Source organism: Salmo trutta, chromosome 21, assembly GCF_901001165.1.
Source record: "Salmo trutta chromosome 21, fSalTru1.1, whole genome shotgun sequence".
NCBI lineage: Eukaryota > Metazoa > Chordata > Actinopteri > Salmoniformes > Salmonidae > Salmo > Salmo trutta.
In genome coordinates this window covers 23,573,992-23,584,952 of record NC_042977.1, presented here as the reverse complement: position 1 = coordinate 23,584,952, position 10,961 = coordinate 23,573,992, and the positions used below count along the sequence as shown (strand labels likewise).

The window sequence follows — 10,961 nt, the reverse complement described above, 5'->3', positions numbered from 1 at the left end:
GTATATTTGGGTCAGATTTAATAAGATTTACCAGTCTGTTTTTGTAGTTGAACATCCTATCATATTCTAATAATATTTTTGTCCAAAGGCAAAGTCATCAGCACAGTTTACTTTAGAGGCTCCCACATAGGATGATGCATATGTTTCTAATAAATGTTATAGCCCATCTTAAAGTTTTACTGTGGTGAGAAGATAATTTACTTTAAATGATGGATATGTTTTTCATCATGCAAGTTATAACTAAATGCAATAGGTATTTTGCACTGCAATTAGTTGATTTGACAAATTAATATAATTTTTTATTTTTTTATTTTATGTCTTAATGTTATTTAATAGCTCAGGTTACTGATGTAGCAAGAGGTTTTCAAACATCCCCAAGATGAAATTCTATACTGGTTATCTCCACGGTATGGTCAAGTGGATTGAAAATGAATAAGAAACAATGGCCAATTTTCAATTAATTAATTAATTTCAATTCAGAAACTGAACTGAATTGACCACAACACTGATGAGTTCAGTTAGCAGGTGCATCAAATGATAAAGCACTAGTGATACCAAGCATGAGCATCCTAGTTTTTTAACATATCAATTTTACCCATACATAACAATTTAGGCTACGGAGGAACCTGCACATATGGCATGCTCGTTTTTATTCCAATTAATTAAATAAATAGGTTTCTCATTTTTCATGTGTCAAACAGATGTGTGTGAGAGAGTGGTGTTCGTATGGTGTGAGGCTCAGCCAGAATCACTGTTCAGTGGCTGTGGTGGGGCACTAGACTGACTATTCATAAAAGTGCCTGAAAAATACAGTTGAGGATGGACAGTGCACACAACTCGACGTCGACGGTGAAGAGTGAATGCCTGGATAGAGAGGTTTCCTTTCTTTACTAATCTGTGTAGTAGGGGCAGGGTTAGTGATGTCAGTCTGAGAGTAATAGATAAAACGTTTCAGCGCGTTGGTTTGATCTTCTGAATAGGCTATGGAGGAAAGCGAGACTGGCGGTTCATCAGTGCAGAAAATATATCCACAATTTCAAATGGGCATACAAGAGGACTTTACGCGCGCTTGAAGGTGATTTAATTAACCATTTTTTAACAGGACCAGCAGAGCATTTAGTCTGATTCCCATGGACTTGCTTCTTGTCTCATACCTTGCTGTTACTTTTTAACTAAATGCAGAGAAAGGAAATAGCAAATAAATAACAATAGTTGATGGTTAGGTTACTTATATTTCTGCCATTGTGTAGCCTATGACTGCATTTAAGGTTTATCTTTCGATAAAGCTTACCTTTACGTTATGTGACTTCATAGTATAGTCCTTGAATGAGAAATATTGGCTTAAAAACCTCAGCCAGCTTGTTCATTGTTTTGGTCACCCCTGCATCCTTCTCACAGGGTGAATTTTAAGTTAACAACAACGGACACTATCGAAAATAGCGCACAACGAGGAGATTGGTGGCAAGACCTGAAGGCAAGACATGAACTAACCTTTATTTTGCGCGGAATGGATGAAAACATTGAAAGCATTACGTGAATGATCCTATATTTAAAATAATAAAAAGAGAAATCCAACCAGGGACAATAGTCTTCCAACTGAATTCTATGGAAAAGCAGATCGACTGAAAGTAACCATATTTCACTATTTCATTCCAAATTCCAAATTGATGCTGCAAAATAGAGTAGCCTAATGACAATACTTTCATCCTATTCAAACAGGCGGTGTTGTGGTAGGTTGCTCTGACCGTCACTTTCCCAAAAAAAGTGTCGGGTTCACAGTGCAGCAGGTTTTAAAGGCGAGCTGATGTGATGCGCGCAGTGGAGGCTAGATGAGAGGCAAGTTGTAGTTTTGTTTAGACCGGCGAAATAGCCAGAAGCTTTTATAAACTAAATATACATTGAACCTCCATATGCAACATCCTGAAGATTTTGCACTCAGTCAATGTAACATACTGCTACAGTTCTCTCTTTGAGTGCACTGACAAGCTTCTATTTAGCCACTTTTGAAGTCTGGAAGGAAAACTGCCATCTTGATGAAAGTATGCATGGCACACCTGCCTTGTAAACACATGTGAATTAAATTGATGAATGCATAACTGGCATTGACTGCATTGCACTAAATAGACCAGTCCAAACAAAAATAGGCAATTGCTTTTGCAAAAAATAGGATACCTGTTAAAAAAATGTAATCCTTGGATTTATTATAGTACTATTAGTTGAGAAATACACAGTTACCCACTTATCACTAGTTTATGTAATGGGGAATAGGGGGTTTAATCACATCTGATCTTGCTGCTGTATTCAACTTTATATCGAAGAAGTCAGGGTTCCAGAACTGAAAACATTCCAAAACAACAATTCCAAATCTAAACTTCAAAATGTTGTTTGTTAGACTACTGGCTGTTGTCCTCATAATGATCAACACATGGCTGCTAAACTCTGCTCAATCAGATCATATCCAAAGATACAAACGCGCAATGGCTCAGAGAGCTGACAGTGAACTGGCTCACTTAGCAAGTGAACAGTGCAGGTCCACCAGACAACCGAGACAAGCAGCATACTCAGCATTAGTTCCACATCTCCCTCCAGTGGCTCACCCAAGGAGATACACCACAAGGCAAAGTGGTCTCTATCATATAACTCATCTTGAGGAGTCCTCCTGTTCAGGTGGGTGCAATTCGGATGCTAATTCTAACCCGGGACTGGATAGTGCCTCTCATTGGGGCAAAGGTGAGAAGAAGGTTAGTCGGGGAAACTCAGAGGCAATGATACCCAAAGACAAGGAGGAGAGACATGTTAAGATTATAGGGATGGTCAGTTCTCCTCACCCCAACTTCAGCAGAAAGCCTCCCAGTCGGGCTGATGTGACAGTGGACTCAAGCAGTGACAATGACAAACCAGAGGTTGATGGTGGGCGTTCTGAGGGCCCACACAAGCAGCTGCTGCTCAAGAAGCAGCAGAGGGTTCTGACTGGAAGGGTCCGCCGTACCCTTACAGTCTCACATGGTGAAGACAGTTGGGCAGCTTTCCCTGAGAGCATAGTAAAGTCCCGTGGGATATTCTCTACATTTCGGCAGCACAGTGACTATTCTGCTGAGATTGAGGACTACCCTGGGGAGCAGGAGGGACCACCTAGCCGCGCCAGCACGTTGTGGGGTGCCCAGATTCCAGACGTCCCCCCTAAGTGGATGTCTGCTTTGTACTTTAGTGGACAGAAGGAACAACTGAGGGTCAATCCAGCAGCTGGCATTGAGCTTCCTCGGGCTAAGTTCAGTGTTGAACTGTGGGCCAACCCAGAGGGTGGGCAGACTAACCCAGCCATCATAGCAGGTGAGTGGAATTCCAAAACCTCTCTCTCCCTATCATTGTTTAAGTGTTAAAAGTGTTAAAAATATCAAATTCAGTATATAGACCACAAATGGCATGGTTGGGCAAATGAGAGAAATTGGGAAATCAGCCATTATGAGATGCAAATGGATTAAGGTGTGGAATGTTACAGACACAAATGGCCACCACCTGCAGGCTTGTTGTTTTGACGTCAATTCTTTAGAGGTTTAATGCTCTCAATGCTCTCGGCTACCGAGCAAATAGATTCATAGCCACATGTGATGATAACTTCAATTAATAAATGTAAAGTTGTCCCAATCATTTGATTTATATAAAAAATAAATTCCTAGGTATTTTTGACAAGCATTGAAGTTTTGTCATTTCCTCTGCTGACTGTAGGTGGGATAAATCAAAGATGTTTAGTCTTGGTGTTCACGAAAAGTGACAAACTTCAAGCAGTAGGAGTAAAGTGAAGTGCAAGGTTATGTGGAGGTTCAATACCAGTGGTGTATAGTACTTAAGTAAAATGGATTTAAAGTACTACTTAAGTCGTTTTTTTGTGTATTTGTAATTTACTGTAACATTTATATTTTTGACAACTTTAACTTTTCCTCCACTACATTCCTAAAGCAAATAATGTACTTTTTACTCCATACATTTCCCCTGACACCCAAAAGTACTCATTATATTTCCAATTCATTCATTTATCAAGAGTACATCCCTGATCATCCCGAGTGCCTCTGATCAGGTTGTCTCACTTAATACAAATGCTTAGTTTGAAAATTATGTCTGAGTGCTGGAGTGTGCCCCTGGCTAGTGATAAATTAAAACAACAAGAAAATCATGCCATTTGGTTTGCTTAATATAAGGAATTTGACATAATTTATACTTTTACTTTTGATGCTTAAGTATATTTTAACAATTACATTTACTTTTGATACTTAAGTATATTTAAAACCAAATACTTTTATACTTTTACTCAAGCAGTATTTTACTGTGTGACTTTTACTTGATTCATTTTCTAGGTATTTTTACTTTTGAAGTCCAGGATCCAGTTGCAGAGGGAGGTGTTTAGTCCCAGGGTCCTTAGCTTATTGATGAGCTTTGAGGGCACTATGGTGTTGAACGCTGAGCTGTAGTCAATGAATAGCATTCTCACATAGGTGTTCCTTTTGTCCAGGTGGGAAAGGGCAGTGTGGAGTGCAATAGAGATTGCATCATCTGTGGATCTGTTGGGGAGGCATGCAAATTAGAGTGGGTCTTGGGTTTCTGGGATGATGGTGTTGATATGAGCCATGACCAGCCTTTCAAAGCACTTCATGGCTACAGACGTGAGTGCTACAGGTCTGTAGTCATTTAGGCAGGTTACCTTAGTGTTCTTGGGCACAGGGACTATGGTGGTCTGCTTAAAACATGTTGGTATTACAGACTCGGACAGGGAGAGGTGAAAATGTCAGTGAAGACACTTTCCAGTTGGTCAGCGCATGCTCGCAGTACACGTCCTGGTAATCCGTCTGGCCCTGGGGCCTTGTGAATGTTGACCTGTTTAAAGGTCTTACTACGGAGAGCGTTATCACACAGTCTTCTGGAACAGCTGGTGCTCTCATGCATGATTCAGTGTTATTTCCCTCGAAGCGAGCATAGAAGAAGTTTAGCTCGTCTGGTAGGCTCTTGTCACTGGGCAGCTCTCGGCTGTGCTTCCCTTTGTAGTCTGTAATCGTTTGCAAGCCCTGCCACATCTGACAAGCATCAGAGCCGGTGTAGTACGATTCTTAGTCCTGTATTGACGCTTTGCCTATTTTATGGTTCGTCGGAGGGCATAGCGGGATTTCTTATAAGCTCCCGCTCCTTGAAAGTGACAGCTCTAGCCTTTAGCTCAGTGTGGATGCTGCCTGTAATCCATGGCTTCTGGTTGGGGTATGTACGTACGGTCACTGTGGGGACGACGTCATCGATGCACTTATTGATGAAGCCAATGACTGATGTGCTGTACTACTCAATGCCATCGGAGGAATCCCAGAACATATTCCAGTCTGTGCTTAGCATCTCCTTCCTCTGACCACTTTGTTATTGATCTAGTCACTGGTGCTTCCTGCTTTAATTTTTGTTTGTAAGCAGGAATCAGGAGGATAGAATTATGGTCATATTTGCTAAATGGAGAGCGAGGGAGGGCTTTGTATGCGTCTCTGTTTGTGGAGTATAGGTGGTCCAGAGTTCTTTTTCCTCTGGTTGCACATTCAGCCTGCTGATAGAAATTTGTTAAAACGGATTTAAGTTTCCCTGCATTAAAGTCCCCTGCTACTAGGAGCGCCGCCTCTGGGTGAGCGTTTTCTTGTTTGCTTATGGCAGAATACAGCTCATTCAATGCTGTCTTAGTGCCAGCCTCTGACTGTGGTGGTATGTAAACAGCTACAAAGAATACAGATGAAAACTCTCTCAGTAGGTAGTGTGTTCTACAGCTCGTAACAAGATACTCTACCTCAGGTGAGCAATAGCTCGAAACTTCCTTAGATATCGTGCACCAGCTGTTGTTTACAAAAATACACAGACCGCCACTCCTTGTCTTACCAGACGCCACTGTTCTCAAGTATGACAATTGGGTACTTTTCCCACCACTGTATAGATCAAATTGTTATTGATAGTGTAGCCCTAGTCTCCTCGTATCCTGCAGGAAATATACCTACACTAGTCTAATGCTGCATTCATAACCAAGTGAGAAGGTGGTAATTACCAGTTGTGACGTCATAAATACCATTTGGATGCATTCATGTGCTAATGGTCTACAAGCTTCTTTAACCATAAACTAAAAGTACAGCTATCATGCTTGTTAACCAATTATATTGTTCAAAAGCCATATTAATAGATTGCTTTTTATAAATTGTGTTTTTTTGATTACACTTGACAGCTGAAAATGCGTTTGGGAGAAGTCGGAGCTCAGGTTTTCCCAGGGTTTCCCACTAGAAATGACGAGTTGGAGGGGTATTCAAGTGGATTTTTCCCAGTCATATGTGGTTAATACCACCGTCCCACTTGGTTATGAATGCAGCATAACAGCAGGATAAGGCTAAGGTTTGAAGGAAATATGATATTGGCAATATGAATTCATTATTTCACTGTAAATGAATGTAGAGAATCAATAAAGAAATCACAATTCTATTTTGATTGAAATAACAGAAGTTGGATGTCAGAATTGGGATGCCATTTATTGAATGATGTAGAAAATAGCCAGGAGCAATGATTGAACCAGGACCTTACACATGTAAAACTAACATGTTAGTGAAGGGGGTTAGGCAACCACAAGTCCACAAGAGGCACAATGCCTGCAGGTTTTCATCCTTTTCTTTTAATCAGGACTGTAGGAAGCAGGTAGGTAGATTCCCTGACCAATGACATCAATTGCTCAATTAAGGCTAATTTTCAATTGAGCCAGCAGCATATGAGGCGTTTGCTGTGAATGCGGTCTCTGCAAATGCGGGAACATTGCCTTTAAAAGTTGCATAGCCAACAAAGCACGATCGGATTGAATCCCGGCCTAAGAATCATAAAGAATAGAACAGCCCTTACCAACCCATCTATGCCATTGCAATTCTGAAAATATCCACAACTTAGCCACAACAGGTGTGAATATAGTTGTGTTTAGTATTGCTGTAAATAGCTACAGTGAGGGAAAAATTTATTTGATCCCCTGCTGATTTGTACGTTTGCTCACTGATAAAGAAATGATCAGTCTATAATTTTAATGGTAGGTTTATTTGAACAGTGAGAGACAGAATAACAACAAAAAAATCCAGAAAACACATGTCAAAAATTTTATAAAATGATTTGCATTTTAGTGAGGGAAATAAGTATTTGACCCCTTCTCAATCAGAAAGATTTCTGGCTCCCAGGTGTCTTTTATACAGGTAACGAGCTGAGATTAGGAGCACACTCTTAAAGGGAGTGCTCCTAATCTCAGTTTGTTACCTGTATAAAAGACACCTGTCCACAGAAGCAATCAATCAATCAGATTCCAAACTCTCCACCATGGCCAAGACCAAAGAGCTCTCCAAGGATGTCAGGGACAAGATTGTAGACCTACACAAGGCTGGAATGGGCTACAAGACCATCGCCAAGCAGCTTGGTGAGAAGGTGACAAGAATTGGTGCGATTATTCGCAAAGAAACACAAAAGAACGATCAATCTCCCTCGGCCTGGAGCTCCGTACAAGATCTCACCTCGTGGAGTTGCAATGATCATGAGAACAGTGAGGAATCAGCCCAGAACTACACGGGAGGATCTTGTCAATGATCTCAAGGCAGCTGGGACCATAGTCACCAAGAAAACAATTGGTAACACACTACGCCGTGAAGGACTGAAATCCTGCAGCGCCTGCAAGGTCCCCCTGCTCAAGAAAGCACATATACATGCCCGTCTGAAGTTTGCCAATGAACATCTGAATGATTCAGAGGACAACTGGGTGAAAGTGTTGTGGTCAGATGAGACCAAAATGGAGCTCTTTGGCATCAACTCAACTCGCCGTGTTTGGAGGAGGAGGAATGCTGCCTATGACCCCAAGAACACCATCGCCACCGTCAAACATGGAGGTGGAAACATTATGCTTTGGAGGTGTTTTTCTGCTAAGGGGACAGGACAACTTCACCGCGTCAAAGGGACGATGGACGGGGCCATGTACCGTCAAATCTTGGGTGAGAACCTCCTTCCCTCAGCCAGGGCATTGAAAATGGTTCGTGAATGGGTATTCCAGCATGACAATGACCCAAAACACACGGCCAAGGCAACAAAGGAGTGGCTCAAGAAGAAGCACATTATGGTCCTGGAGTGGCCTAGCAAATCTCCAGACCTTAATCCCATAGAAAATCTGTGGAGGGAGCTGAAGGTTCGAGTTGCCAAACGTCAGCCTCGAAACCTTAATGACTTGGAGAAGATTTGTAAAGAGGAGTGGGACAAAATCTCTCCTGAGATGTGTGCAAACCTGGTGGCCAACTACAAGAAACGTCTGACCTCTGTGATTGCCAACAAAGGTTTTGCCACCAAGTACTAAGTCATGTTTTGCAGAGGGGTCAAATACTTATTTCCCTCATTAAAATGCAAATCAATTTCTAACATTTTTTACATGCATTTTTCTGGATTTTTTTGTTATTCTGTCTCTCACTGTTCAAATAAACCTACCGTTAAAATTATAGACTGATCATGTTTTGGCAGTGGGCAAACATACAAAATCAGCAGGGGATCAAATCTTTTTTTCCCTCACTGTAAGTACTGTAGGTACACATCTTTTCAGAAGAGCTCATGCTTCCACCTCCTTTCTGTTGACCCTCTTTTCATTTTTCTTTTCTATTTGTTTTCCTCTTCACATGTCACTTATATTAATCATAGTCTATAAGCTTTAAGCTTTAGCCTAAATCTTTAGTGAACCCTATTTGACAATTCGTTTATTCCACATTTCTATAATCACATTTGTTTTTCTATAAACATTTCTATATAAATGTACCATAGTATTTTACCAGATAAGCACATGACAGACTCGTTTAGTTCTCTTCTATTATAAATCCGTCCCTCTATTGTTGCCAGATTATAGTATCAAGACTTTTACTTGGCAGAGATGCTGTGTTCTAACCACTACTTTGAGTGAATTAAATTTTAACCATGAAATTGGCCCATCCTCCTAAGGGATATTTTGTTAAAATTTCCCAGATTTTTTTTCAATGTCCAAAACATTTCTGAGTTTTTGTGTGTACAGTGTGTATGGAATGAGGGTGAAGGGGTTCCCTGACCTTTAGCTGTCCCAGCATAGAACATCTGGAAGCCAGATGTGATTTTCTCTTTCTGAGAAACAGCTGGGAATCAGTGCCTTCGTTTAGGGAAATACCTTCAACCCCACAACTCTCTGGGTAGTCTGGCTTTAATTACATTGAAAGAGGATGCTCAATGTTTGTCTTTTTGTAAAATAATATTTGTATTCCTTTTGTGCAGGGGTTTTTGACAACTGCTCCCACTCCTTAAGTGAGAAAGGATGGTCCATAGGTATTCGCACAGTAAAGCCCGGTGGAAGAAAAGATGCCAGATTCTTTTTTACACTCCGTACAGACCGAGCTCCTAAAGCTACGACTATCTATGGGCATCAGCGCTACCACCCTAACTCCTGGACTCACCTGATGGCCAGCTACAATGGCCACAAGATGAAACTCTACATAGATGGTGCCAAGGTTGGGGAGAGCAGTTTGCAGTCTGGTAACCTCTACAGCCCATTCATGGAGACCTGTCGAACACTTCTTTTAGGTGGGGACCAGTCAGACCTTGGGCACAACTTCCGAGGGTACATCGGAGGCATTGTGTTATGGGTGCTCCCTCGCACTCACGAGGACCTCCTTAAAGGGCCTTCACGGATTGATAAGAGGGAACCAAACCTCGCTCTCTGGGCGGACTTCTCCAAGGTAGAGCAACAGTGGAGTCCTCATAAGGAGGGCTACCACCCATCCATAGTCATCATCCCTATCCCTGAGCAGGAGCATGTGTCCCCCTTTCTGCCCCCTCCCTGTGGATTAACAACCTGTGACAACACAGACATCATCCTCGGCTACAATAACCACTGGCAGCTGCGCACAGAGAAAAGGATCCGCTACCGAATTGTCAACATCTGTAACGATGACGGAAGTCATCCCACTGTCTCTCAGGCCCAGATCCAGATGCAGCACCAGGCACTTGTCGAAGCCTTCCGGTCCTACAACATCAGCTTGGAGCTGAGCACGCATACTGTCCAGAACACATCTGTACGCCAGCGCTTCATCCTCAGCAACTGCCGGATCAGTAAGATTGGTAACAGGCACTGTGACGCGGAGTGTGACCACCCACTGACGGGCCACGATGGTGGGGACTGTCTGCGTCTGGGGCCCTGCTACAACTGGAAGAGGAGGGACGGGGTCTGCAACACAGAGTGCAACAGCATCCACTACGACTACGATGATGGAGACTGTTGTGATCCTGAGGTCACGGATGTCCTGAAGACATGCTTCGATCCAGAGTCCCCAGATAGGTGAGACATTTTCTTTCAATTAGTTTTTGTCAGGGATCCTTAATCCTGCTCCAAGAGAGCCACAGCAGTACTGCAGGTGTTTGTCCCAACAGAAACACAGATTCCTCTTATCAAGGTGTTGAAGATCAGTTTAATGCTTGAAAATGTATATACAGTTGCTGCTTTGGGAAATTGTCCCAATCGTCTGAACGTATGAATTAGTCACAAACAATACCTTTATGCATATTGTGGCCCAGAGCCATCTTCTATCTAATTTCGAATTCAATTAATGGGTTTATAATGGTGTTCTTTACTAGTTCTGACAAAGAAAAAAGTGCTGGGTCTCTCATCCTTAGCCTCCCTTAGCTACTGCAACCAGAAAAGTGGTGCTGCCTGCCCCTGTATTTATTGGACTTTGTGGATGTTGTGAGTTTAACGATAATGACAGTAATGATATTGAGGCTCTACGGAGGCTTTGGGAGCTTAACGCCTAATTAGCGATGTCTTGATTTACTAAAGAGACCTTAAGTGTCTGTCTTCAGGGTACTTTGTTTTGTTAGGGTATGTGTATTAGACAACATGTGAGGCACACACATTGAAACTCTGGAACAGTTTCTGATAG

At 42.0% G+C, this 10,961-nt stretch overlaps 1 protein-coding gene across 1 annotated transcript in view; it reads left to right on the top strand.

Moving 5' to 3' along the window:
* Positions 1-601: 601 nt before the first annotated feature.
* LOC115156992 (pappalysin-2-like) overlaps positions 602-10,961 on the top strand; it is a 72,652-nt gene continuing 62,292 nt past the window's right edge. The window contains exons 1-3 of the mRNA XM_029704816.1: positions 602-1,075; positions 1,399-3,330; positions 9,301-10,360. Of these exons, the coding sequence (XP_029560676.1) occupies positions 2,379-3,330; positions 9,301-10,360 (2,012 nt within the window). The 5' untranslated portion in view covers positions 602-1,075; positions 1,399-2,378. The remainder of the gene's footprint in view (positions 1,076-1,398; positions 3,331-9,300; positions 10,361-10,961) is intronic.